This window comes from Paramormyrops kingsleyae, chromosome 5 (assembly GCF_048594095.1).
Source record: "Paramormyrops kingsleyae isolate MSU_618 chromosome 5, PKINGS_0.4, whole genome shotgun sequence".
NCBI classification, from domain to species: Eukaryota; Metazoa; Chordata; class Actinopteri; order Osteoglossiformes; family Mormyridae; genus Paramormyrops; species Paramormyrops kingsleyae.
Window position 1 is genome coordinate 36404759 of NC_132801.1, and position 13082 is coordinate 36417840.

Here is a 13082-nt window from a genome sequence, read left to right on the forward strand (position 1 = left end):
ACTTCAACAACATCTACAATGAAATCATATAATTTAAAGCAGAAAGTAATTAAACTTATTTAAACTTATAAAAGTAGTTAATTCAAAAGTGGATCACTATAGTTAAATAACAGGTTATTCATATTATGAATCAATGAAACTTACCTAAAAAGAGACAAATGAAGATTCTTAGTATGCAGATCATTTTCATTCTTTCATTTAAGAAAGTCTGCAAAGTCTGTTAGGATCGCTATTTAGTTCTCTGGCTAGGAACTGAAAAGAAATGGAAAAAAAACAGGAAGTTACAGTTAATGGGGCATTTAAAGGGGCAAATTTAAAATAAAAGTATGCATGTTTCTGTTTTTCAGTATGAAAGACTATAGCAATGTATAGTATTTACTCTAATATATGTTCACCTTAATATTTAAATGAAATAAACAACTGGCCTGTCAAGCTTTGACCTCAGAAAAAAGTCAGTGATAGAAAAATTGGGGGGGGGGGGGGGGGGGTGGTCGTTGGACTGAGGCAGGAAATGACAACAAAGCAGAGGCAGGGGTGTGTGTGTGTGTCTGTTTCATTGTGTGTTTGGGGGTATAAAGAGTGACATTGTGGCTCTTATGAACTTGATTTGAAATATTGTAGCCAGATGATTATGATTATTATGCACGACTTGAATGTGCTTACTGGGTAACTCCTGCCTCACTCCGCATATGAAGTTTGCAGGCAACGTGCAGTTTGGTAAAGTGCTGTTTCTAAAAGTGACCTGTGAATTGCCGGCATCCTGTGCACACGCACACATACGCACACACAGGCCTGATCCCATTTCTCCTCCCCTAGCCCTACCACTAGATTTCGAGGGCCCTCCCTTCCGAAGTTCACGTCACAGATCGTAGCCACAAGGGGTAGGGCTTGAAATCTTTACCTAGGAATCGGGACACCACTCGCTTACGTCATCAGCAGTCGACCATTTCAAATACGTTTCACACCTGCGACTTTGCATTTGTTTGTAACAAAGCCGGTGCTTTGGGTTTCTTTCCTACCCATGAAAATGTCCTACCAGAGTTAACTGCGCATGTTCGTTTGCTAATTAACACACGTCCATAAATATCTGCTGCTTTCGAGTCTCTGCTTTTCGAAGAAGAAACAAGGTTAGTTTTATCGCATTTATAGTAATATAAACAATGTGTGTACGTGTTTGAGTGTCATACATTTTCGACTTACCATGTGCATGTGTGTCAGAGTGCAGTTTGAATACACTCTTGCCTGCAAAGCATCCACGTGATTTTCACGCTGCTTTAAAAAAGTAATGAAAACAAAATGTATGAATCAATAAAAACGGAATTTACTTAATTTTTTAGTGCTGAAAGTTATGTCGTGACTTCTCTATGCAAAGACTACATTTTATCCCAAGACACATTATATTGGAACACGCATGAATATATTATCCTTTCTGTTACCATTTCTGAAAATATCAGTTTTCTGAAGAATCATGGGTTATAATAGTTTTATATATTCTCTTTTACAAGTATGTACTGCTTTGTGTAACATTATTAAATTTCCTCTGTTTTCAGGTGCTCTGTAACTAATTAAGCTAGTGGGGACATTGTGATTGGACAAAAAAACATTATTCCAGTTAATTAAATAACAACTTAATTAGTAAAACCTGTGTGACCCATTTATTCCTGTTCTTTTTTAAGGATATTTTTTATATATTTATTTATTTATATGCAGTGTATTCTATACTCTACACCAGGGCTCTTCAAATCTGGACCTTGATTCCAAATCCAGGCCTTGTTTTCAGTTCTCCCAGGTAGGTTAATTAATTACTGATTCTGATTGGTCAGAGGTTTCACATCTGGCTCACAGGTAAAGGAAGGCTGGAAAACCAGCAGTGCTTGGACCTTGAGGACCGTGATTTGAATAATAGGGCTCTACACAGTGGTCATCTTATATGAAATATTCATATTCCTAAATGTTTTAAATACGAAATGGACCTGCTGGTTAGTTGAGTAAGGATGGGTTAGGATACCCAGAGTTACATTCACTAAAGGGAAGAACATGGACATTTAAAGATTAATTATGACAATATGAAAGATAACTATATCTACAGTATATTTCTGTATCTTTAATTATGTCCTACCACCCTTAACATAAAGGGGAGCAGATATTTATGGAGTGTTTATGTGTATAATAATGTCCTACCACCCTTAACATGGAGGGGAGCAGATATTTATGAACCGTTTATGTCTATAATAATATCCTACCACCCTAAATATGGAGGGGAGCAGATATTTATGGAGTGTTTATGTCTATAATAATATCCTACCACCCTAAACATGGAGGAGAGCATATATTTATGGAGTGTTTACGTCTATAATAATGTCCTACCACCCTTAACATAGAGGGGAGCAGATATTTATGAAGTGTTTACATCTATAATAATATCCTACTGTACCACCCTTAGAGAGGGGAGCAGATATTTATGCTGGTAGGATATTATCACAAGGTAGGACAAAATAGCAGATATGGTTATAAATTTCCGCTACGCGTAGGAAAATATTTTACAAATATTAAATAAACAAATAAAATAAACATTTTTAAAGATTTATAAAATAGAATTACTGTTGAGTGTGTAAGCCGCCATGTTGAAATTACGTCACAGGGGCAACTCGGGCAACAAAATCTTGTCCGACATCAACGTCATAAAAGAGGCGTGTTTCCGACGGGAAGTGACGTTTTTCATGATGTTTCGTGACATTTTCATCCGAGTTCAGACTTGAAGAGAAATAATCAAACGCACCATGAGTTTCCCAAATGTGTCGTAGCCAAAAAACTACATAAAATACGTTCTCTAAATAAATACGTTCTTAATTTTTCGCCGGTTTTGTGAAACTCACCCCTGCTCGGTTCTTTTTCTATTTGTGCCACTAGAAACTGAATATGAATTTTGTATATTTGAATGTGAATTCCAGTAACTCGAAATAGCATTTATCCTACCTCGAAAAATTCAGTTCGCAAATTCAATTTCAATCTAGTGTGACACACTATCATCATATACGTAATAAAAATTAAGCAGTACCGGCACTGCTATATCTTAATCTTTATCGTACCACCACTTCTCACAAGTTGCCAGTACTCTGCTACTCAGAGACAAGCGTCACGCGAGAGTGGCAGGGCACTGCACGCAGTACCGACAGTGTTGTTGACGAGCTTCTGTTGTTCCCAACACCCCCGCCGCCATTCTCACGGTCAATACAGTAGCGACACTTTTATTTCTCCACTTCAAGAACTACTTATGCAGATCACCATATTAAACGCCAGTCCAACTGATGTGTCAGTTTGGTCATCAGTTTGGTCAATTCCGGGTACTGCCACTATTGATTACTTTAGCTAATTAGGGGTTAATTGGTATCATTTTAATGATGGATCATGTAAATCACCATTGGAATAAGCAGATTAAGGTCCAATGAACATCATCTGAAAATTTCATGGGAATATCTAAAGAAATAAAAAAGTTACAGCATTTTAATTCAATGAAAACCAGGTTTTCGGTCACAGGTTTTTCTTTGTTTCTATTGAAAACAAAGGACGTTAATTACCCCGCATTCACAAATATTGAAATTTTATAACTTTTTTATTTCTCAACCTATTACATGGATCTTGGTGTCATTGGAAAGATTATTTCAAGCTCTATCTTGATAAATAATCCATTTTACAATAATACCATTTTTAAATTTTTGCTAACATACCTAGATTCAGTTTTGTAATGTGGATAACTGCAGATTCAAATATACCTGTATAAAATTCATATTCAGTTTCTAGTGGCACAAATATCAGCCCATACTGCTCTGTCTCTACGCACGGAATTAGCCATTTTCAGAAAATTGTTTTTGAAAAATTCAACCTCATACTCCGTTTCACTTACATTAAACTAAGATATTCTGCTAAAATTTGATTTTTTTGCAAGCATATTTATAAAGATGTATTTACATTTATGAGCTTCTTTCCCCACACCGATAGCCATCTTTTCTTTTCTTGTTGTGTATTGCAATGCATTGTGGGAATTTTCTTCTTTCACTCGGTTTCGAGGGCTATCTTGAAGGCTGAACACCACTACCCCTCGCTGCTAAAAAGAAATGGGACAACACTACCCTACACGGGTACACGCAAAACGGAGGGGTAGGGCTAAGTGGGGGTATTGGGATTGGGACACAGTTGTGTAATCGTATCTTTTTGGGGACCGCTCATGCAATTCTATGGGAAAAATGCTAATGCTAACTATGACAACCCTAACCCCTACCCAGGGGTTAAGCAAACAAAATGCAAGAGTTTTTGCATTTTTAGTTTTTTCATTGCAGTCACAGATTTTTATAAAAAAGGAAACTGAAAATAAGGTGTAAAAAAAAAGTATTTGAAGATAAGGTAAAAAAAAAAAAAAAACGGGTAGTCATCACGTTGTGGAGACATCTGGTCCCCACAAGGTAAGGTATACCTGGACCACACACACACACGTACGCACACATGCACACACACAGATTTGGCATCTATATCATTAAAGGTAAAATATACACGTATAATATAATATAGGTGTGAAAGAAATTCCAGGTGATGGAATTCCAGGTAAATTTCAGGTTAGGTGCCTGACACTCAAGCTGGCTGCCACGGTCTTTGTGAACTTCATGTGTTAAAACACCAATTCTACAAAAAAGTATGTTCTGCCAATTCCTCTGTGCTCCCCTTGGCAACTCCAACCATGTCATGATTACGCTCATGCTGACGATGTTGCGTCCTACATCACCTTATGTAAAGACCCATGCCTTCCTGCAACCCCTGGCAAAAATATGGAATCACTACTCTTGGAGGATGTTCAGTCAGTTGTTTTACTTTGTAGTCCAAAAAACAAATCATAGATATGACACAAAACTATTTTACCTAACAGCTGAACATTCTGGCTTTGTGAAGCATACCTCCAAAAAAATGACATTATTGCAATGGCACATCTTTTGTCAGATCAAGTAGAGGAAATAATTATGGATTTGTGGATGACACAACTGTAGTGGGCATCTCTAACAATGATGAAACCAGCTATCATGAACAAGTCCCCCATCTTGTGGTTTGATGTGCTCAGAATAACCTGGAGCTCAATGCTGTCAAGACTATGGAGAAGAGGATCGACTTCTGCTGACAGCCCCGCACACTCACCCCCCTGGAGATGGGCCAGCCTGTGTCAGTGGTTGAATCATTTAAATTTCAAGGGTCCACCATCTCCAACACATTGAAGTGGAATAAGCATCCACCACAAAAAAAAACTCAGCAGAGACTGTCCTTCCTGTGCCAGCTCCGGAAACTCAACATGTCCACAATGCATCATGATGAACTTTTTTCAGCCATCATAGACAGTGTTGTGACAAACTCCATCACCACTTGGTTTCCTGCCGCCACCAGCCTGGCTGCAGTGGGTCATTCACTCAACTGAGAAACTCATTGGCTGCTGACTTCCAACCTTAAAAGATCTGTTCACTGCCAACAAACAGGAGAGCAATGAAGATTTTAGCAGACTCCACACACCCAAGCAACCAGTTCATTAAACTGACATCAGGGAGAAGTTACAGTACGTCACCTCAACAAGTCCCCCATCTTTTAGCATGCTCCATTCACATGAACACACAACTACTTTGTCTGTATCTTTTCACTGCGGCTCTGCATTGCACAGAAGTCCATAGAGGACATCCATAATTATATTTTCTGTCTTGTTATGTTGAGATAAGAAGTCATTTATCTCATGATTTCAACATAACCAAAGTGGTTTTCTCAAGATAACAAGTTATTTTCTTGAGAACCCAAAATAACAAAAATTGACATCTCAGGAAAACAGAAGTTGTAATTTAACACGCAAGCAGCATTTGTCAAAAGAAAGAGGGAGGTGGATTCCACTAAAAATGCTGTGGCTAATGCTATTGACTAATTTTTTATTGCATTCCCACCAAAAATCTAACCCCCCCAGTGATATAGATAAGAGGTGAATTCCCCCTGGTTGTGAGACATGAATTTCAAACCCTGAAAGCATGTCCTACTCATTCACCATGCACCTTTTATACTGTATGTGCATTGCATATATATCTTTCTTATGATGACCTATTCTATATCAAAGAAATCAGACTCACAGATATGACTCACAGGCCTGTTCTCCGGTAATAAATTCCATCCTTTTCTCCTACATTTTACTAGTCCTAGGTCACACAAAGTCAACTCAGATTGCTCAATGTTGTGGACACACTTGTACTTAATCTCATTTGAATGGTCTTAGTGCATCTAGTACAATGGTCTCAATATGTTATATCATTATTGGGTAACACTACATTAACTACACATTCAAAATGCATTCATAGAAGATCCATAAGCAGCATGTAAGTATACCTTAACAGCTTAATAGACATTAATAACAAACATATAATTACATGATTATGTTTGTTATTATATGTTAATAACAAACATTACATTGTAGCGGGTTCATATCAGAATTCTCAGGGCAGATGTGCTCTTATTCTGAAGGTTTGTTCGACTTCCGGTTTTAATTTTTAGTTATCTTGGCGGCAACCGGATCTGGCTCTGGTTTTCTTCTTTTTGTGGTTAATAAAAAGTGCTTCATCCCTTTCACGGAGTACGCATCTGCCTCCTGTCTTTTTCCTTACGCCACAACATGATATTAACTCTCCCCACCTCTCTAAAAAATCTTCACTAAAAACTCAACTATGTGTGACTTGTCTCAATGTAACCAGGCTCGCCAGATCTGCACCTGTGGTTGTTCTTTCATTTGCCATGTCTGAGAAAGATGAGGGCAAATTGACACAATTAAATTCAATAACAAATTAAATAACAGATACTTCATTGATCCCCACAGGGAAATTCTCTGAGCCACTGTATAATATTATAGAGGAACAGTAAAGCCGACTCTGAGTCAATCAGAAAAAAATGAATGGGAGTCCTTCTGTCAGCTTACAGCTGCCCTGCAGTCCCTGAAGTGAGACAAAACAGCTTTCATATTGTGTCTGGTAGCTTCAGTGTGGTTCATGAGATCATTTCCTGAGTATCCCATAAAAAATTGCAGTTTTTACATCAGCACATTGAAAGAGGTTGTGAAACTGTGTTTTTTTTTTTAAGTGCAAGGAGGAAGCCAGAAACCTTCAATATCATTAACTTCCTAAACAGATATGATCATTGGGCTAGTGTGTTGTTTTTACTTACACAATTTATTCCTAAAATTTACATTTTGTGGATCTTTTACAACAGCTTCAGGTTCAGGTTATTTGAAAGACACACAGGCCACAATTTTCAAATAGTTCATACATGCTACACAAATGTCACCGCAGCTGATGCCCCTCCCCTTTCACCTTGCAGATGGTAACCACACAAGATGACTCCACTCTGAGCTGAGACTGGCTGGGTTACGTGGGTGGCCCAGCCACCAGGGGCTGGCTAGCTAACACAACCCTAAGGCCTGGGTCTCACTGAAGGCTGCACCCACGATGATACCGTTCGTAGGTCCCATTCACAATGTCACCCTTCCATTGGACTGAACCAGGACTCCTGGGCACCATCCAGGCATGTGAGAAGGCAGAGAACATGGATGGTCAGAACATGCGTTACACATACATGGACAAGCATAGGAGATAAACACGAGATCACACACAGCATGAACAGCCATGATTATGTTAGGTTGCCGGAAAGATAAATGAAGTCATAGGTCTTTAGTTGAGATTTAAAGACTGTGGCTGAATCTCATTATCTATACTGCTTTATCCATCTGGGTCACAGGGAAGCTGGAGTCAATCCCAGCATTGTCAGGCAAAATGCATTGTACACCCTGACCTTTAAGTGCCTTATATGTAAGTAGGAGTACTTCGAAGTCAGCTTTAAACCTAGCCAATGCAGGGAACTAAGAACAGGGGTTATGTGTTCAAACTTCCTGTTCCTGATGACAATTCAAGCTGCTGCATGTATTTAATGTGCAGTACTGTATGTGCTCCCAGATAACAGAGCATTACAGTAGTCAATCCTACAGTATACAAAGGCATGTATCAATTTCTCTGTCTTGAATAGTAAGAAATCGTAGCAGTTTGGCAATGTTGGCATAGCTGTAGGAAGCACACCTTTGATACTGCATTTATATGTGATCTGAATGAGAGGCTTGTATCTAAGTAGACACATAGGTTACAAGCTGAGCTGCCGAGGGAAAGGTTCAGCCCTTTGGAGTGGAGTTCTAAAATTTTTATTTGCAGACGTGCCTACAAACTACACAACCTCAATTTTCTGAGCATTTAGTGATTAAAAAGTTTTCAGCCATCCAGGTCTTGACTTTGTTAAAGCAATTAGTTAAGGCGACAATAGATGTGGTGTCGTTAGGCATAACCAAAATGTATATTTGGGTGTCGTCGGCATAGGAGTGATAATTAGCATTATGTTTTCTCATTATGTTTCCTAATGGCAGCATGTAGAGAGAAAACAATAAAGAACTAAGCACTGATCCCTGTGGTACTCCATATTTGACCGGTAACATTGACAATGCAGTACAAGTCTCTATATCTTGAACATATTGATAATGATTAGTCAAATACGATTTAAACCATTTCAACACCGTTCCACACAACTGAACCTCAAATTTAAGTCTTTGTAATAGGATAGAATGGTCAACCATGTAAAAAGCTGCACTAAGGTCCAGAAGCATTAGCACAGTCACGCTGTCAGTATCAGATGCCATTGTTATGTCATTTACAACTTTAGTTAAGGCAGTTTCAGTGCTGTGTCCTGGGAGAAAGCTTGACTGGAAACAATCCAGTATGTTGTATGAGTGGATTTGAGCAGCAACAATCTTCTCCAGAACTTTTGACAGAAATGGTACATTACTAGGTCTGTAATTGCTGAGCTCCTGTAAATCCAAACTTGGCTTCTTCAGTCGTGCCCTGATTACCGCTACTTTAAGTTGGTCAGGAACAACACCTGATAACATGGATGCATTCATTATGGCAGTTATAGGTCTTGCCAGAACACCCAGGGATTCTTTAAGAAACTTAGTGAGGATTGGGTCCAGTGGACAAATGGTTGATTTAATCTTAATTATAATAGTTCTTAGCTCGTGTTCATTAAATAATTGAAAAATGATAACATCACAAAGCAGTTGCAAATCTGTTGGCTGTTCTACATCCATATAGGCGCTCTATTGGATTGAGATCTGGTGACTATGGAGGCCATTTCAGTGTATTGAACTCATTGTCATGTTCAAAAAAACAGTATGCACATACTGGGATGCACATAGTCAGCAACAATCCTCAGGTAGGCTGTGGCATTTAAACTATGCTCAATTGGTATTAAAGGACCCAAAGTGTGCCAAGAAAATGTCCCCCGCTCCATTACACCACCACTGCCATTCTGAATTGCTGATACAAGGCAGGATGGATTCATGCTTTCATGTTTTTTTTTTTTTATTGCTTTCATGTTGTTTATGCTAAATTCTGACCATCTCAATATTGCTGCAGAAATTGAAAGAGACATTTCTCCAATCTTTGCTCAGTTTTGGTGAGTGCGTACCCACTGTAGCCACAGTTTCCTGTTCTTAGCTGACAGGATTGGCTCCCAGTGTGGTCTTCTGCAGCTGTAGCCTGTTTCTGAAATACTTATACCAGCCCGCTGGACACAAACACCCACGTTGTGTTCAAAATCATCTTTCTTCCCCATTCGGGTGTTCAGTGTGAACATTCTCTGAAGCTGCTGATCTGTAACAGTGTGATTTTATACATGTTGCTGCTGACATATGATTGGCTGATACACACTGCATGTAAAGGGACATCATTATTTGCAGTCTGCTATTCTGAACTATATTGACTATGTATGTGATTATGTTGTTCGCTGAGATATCTATAGATATTTCTATGCAGGTACATTTTTTGTTGATGGCTGGTTTTAATTCATAACTATAACTAGGTGTGGACATAACATTGCGGTGTGGGGACAACATTACAATTTCAAATGTGGGAGTGGTGAGTCCAAAGCCTGCACTGAGCTCGTACTATTCACTCCATCTCCTTAGCTTCCTGCGGCAGCCTGCTGAATATGCATCATGAGTGACACATGACTGTCTCACGATAATTTTAGCTTGCACCATGCCGCAGGGGTGTTTTTAAGCATGTAGCACTTCAACTTCTCCACATCACTAATGCCTTGTTCTAATGAAATAGAGAAGTTATTTTCTGCAAGAAGGCGGAACCTAGACACCCACATGATCACAACATTTTAAGGTAATGGAAGAATTACATGATGACATCAGAGTGTGCTTAAGCATCTCTCTGTATTTTCCTTGAGCTGTATGGTTGACTAAAATATGATCAATGTCTATGGAAAAACTTGCGAAGTGCACAGAAATGGGTTGACTCACCTTAGTGAATCACCTGTGTCATATATGGCCAGATACAAAAATACAATTAATAAATATAATAAATTAATCATATTTGTGACAATTATCTAATTCTACAGTGCTTTTTTATACTGTGTTGATAAGACTGATTTTAGAGAAATAGCTTAATTTATTCCTGGACATTTAAGAATGCTGGTGTAGAACTTGCTCCTGGAGGGATGCCAAACATAACAATATGACACAGTATGTGGATTTTACTTTGGTATCGGAGGTGCAGCCTAGGGCGGCCTGGTGGTGCAGTGGTTAGCACTGTTGCTTCACATCTCTAGCAGCAGGACTTGAGCCTCTGGCATGTCTCCATATTTGTGGGGTTTGCATGATTTCCCCATGTTGTTGTGGGGCTTCCACCAGATACTCCAGTTTCCCTCTACAGTCCAAAAATATGCTGAGGTTAACTGGAGTTACCAAATGTGAAAGTGTGAGAGTGTGGATGGGAACAGGTTGGTCCCCCATCCTGGGTTGTTCCTTGCCTTGTGCCTGTAGGCTCTGGATCCCCCATGACGCTGAACATGACGCTGCAGAAAATGAAAGAAGCTATTTTAGGTTCAGCACACAGGAAAACCAAACAGCTGTTAGGAAATGGAGTCATCTGTGTCTGAGCGTATGTTCTGGGAACAGGCAGGAAATATACCTGCTCCTTCCGGTAACTGTATTCTCTGGCTGTGTTGAAATACATGTGGTTTTAGCACTGGTCTGCTGTTGCCACCTACACTGCAGACACTGCGAGCAAATAACACAAAAAACATTTGACACATCCCTTTCCAACTTTGCACAGGCATTGTATGGGTGAGGACCTAAAACTGGTAAAATTTTGAGACTGATCACCCCAACATTGAACTGCAAAGTGAAAAAAGGGCAGTTTTGACACTTGAATCCATTAAGACGAAAACTGAATAACCAAATGATGGATTTAAAAAATTGATTAAATTATTTGATTGTCGCAAAACTGAAGTGCTTCTTAGTGCTATGTGTGATATGCATTGAAAATGTTTGGTGCTATCTGATTTTAAAATAAATGTTTCCCTGACATATGCAGTGCAGATCACCGGCATTAGCTCACTGAGCACCAGAGTGTTCACAGAGGTCTCGCCTGTGGAGAGTGTTTTGTCCAGTTGTTAGTCCGTGCCCTTGCTTGGTCCGCAGCCTTGGTGCCTTGCCTTGATGGTTTCTATCTCTATGGTATGTAGTGTGGAATTACTATTCTACCTTGAAATTTGATAAAGTAATTATCAATTCATGTCTCTGGCCCCTTCAGTGGACTGAACCTGTATGCTGTTATTAGTTATCTGAGATTTGGGTGAATAACAAACAGAAGATGTTGGTGTTGTGGTTGCTCCCATCAAGCTGCACAGTATTGATCAAAGATGACCTGTAAGAAATGTAATGGGAAACATCTGTAGGCTCTCCATGACCTCAACACAAGGCCAGAACAAGGGAACACCACATGTCTTGTCAGCTCTGCTAACAAGGTCCTCTATTTAGATAGATGAGCATGTTGTAGCCAAGTTCTGTTGAAGGTCAGCAAAGTGATACTGCGCAATGGGGAACAGAGTTTGGAGACCTACGCTATACTTGACGATGGCTCAGAGCGCACAATCCTACTTCACGCTGCTGCCCATTCCCTTAAGCTTCAAGGGAAGCCAGAGGACCTTGCTCTTAGAACAGTACGTCAGGATATTAGAGTTATTTGTGGTACATCAGTCACATTCACTGTATCCCCTACCAGCCAACCACAGAAGACCTTCAGAATCCAGGGAGCTTTCACTGATAACCAGTTAGGCTTAGCGGAACACACTTACGCTGTGAAATCATTGCAAAGGAGATACAAGCACTTAAAGGGTTTGCCACTTCAAGCATTCGATAATATCCACCCTCTAGTGTTGATCTGGTCCGACTACCCCCACTTAACCCTCTGGGGATGAGGGCATCGTCGGTGATGCCGCATATCTTTTTTTTGTATTTCAGTTCATAACTTGCTGAAATCTTATTGTAGAAACATGGAAAACACACCGACTAAATCCGTAATCTGCCTTCTTTTCAAAACGCCCATTGTCGGAAGTTTTAAAGTTTTTCAAATTAGGTTAAATTGGTAAATAAGTAAACCATGTCACCTTTCTTTGTTTAACCTGCATCGGGGGCATGTAGTACCGCCCTCACCTTGAAGATCGCTATTCGCATTCTAAATAGCCGCATTACTGCATATTCAAATCGCATTCCCATGGTAATTTGATACAACGCAACGGTGAAACGCGATCCCGATACATACCCATCAGCACCATAAAAGGGGGGGGGAGGATGTGGCCAGGTGTGAATGGCTTATGCATCCACATAAGTGCTCCAAAATATTCAATGGAAGGAGGCCAGAAATAGTGACATGGGTTAGGTTTTTATCCAACTGAATGTTGCAACTACACCATTTAGTCATCTTCATGTAGCCAAGACTTTGGTGATGAGATATCTGGGATCAAAACAAACTGTCACCATTGCTTACTGTGTACTTTTTATAATGTTTCTGCAAGTGTTCCAATTCTGCATTCTTGCAATGTCTATACTTTGATGTCAAATTACAAACTTAACATAAATCTGACATGTTTAAAAAGTACACATGGATTAAAGCAAAAAAAATCATCTGACT

The 13082-nt window shown here is 39.4% G+C and overlaps 1 protein-coding gene and 1 long non-coding RNA gene across 2 annotated transcripts in view; one reads left to right on the forward strand and one right to left on the reverse strand.

Moving 5' to 3' along the window:
* LOC111842654 (integrin alpha-M-like) overlaps positions 1-445 on the reverse strand; it is an 87906-nt gene extending 87461 nt beyond the window's left edge. The window contains exons 1-2 of the mRNA XM_072712688.1: positions 396-445; positions 145-252 (exon numbers count right to left, since the gene is read on the reverse strand). Of these exons, the coding sequence (XP_072568789.1) occupies positions 145-190 (46 nt within the window). The 5' untranslated portion in view covers positions 191-252; positions 396-445. The remainder of the gene's footprint in view (positions 1-144; positions 253-395) is intronic.
* Positions 446-1001: 556 nt separating this feature from the next.
* On the forward strand, positions 1002-7502 carry LOC140590925 (uncharacterized). The gene is made up of 3 exons (XR_011991831.1): positions 1002-1127; positions 1711-1789; positions 7378-7502. It is a non-coding gene; the product is annotated as an uncharacterized lncRNA (long non-coding RNA).
* The last annotated feature ends 5580 nt before the right edge of the window (positions 7503-13082 follow it).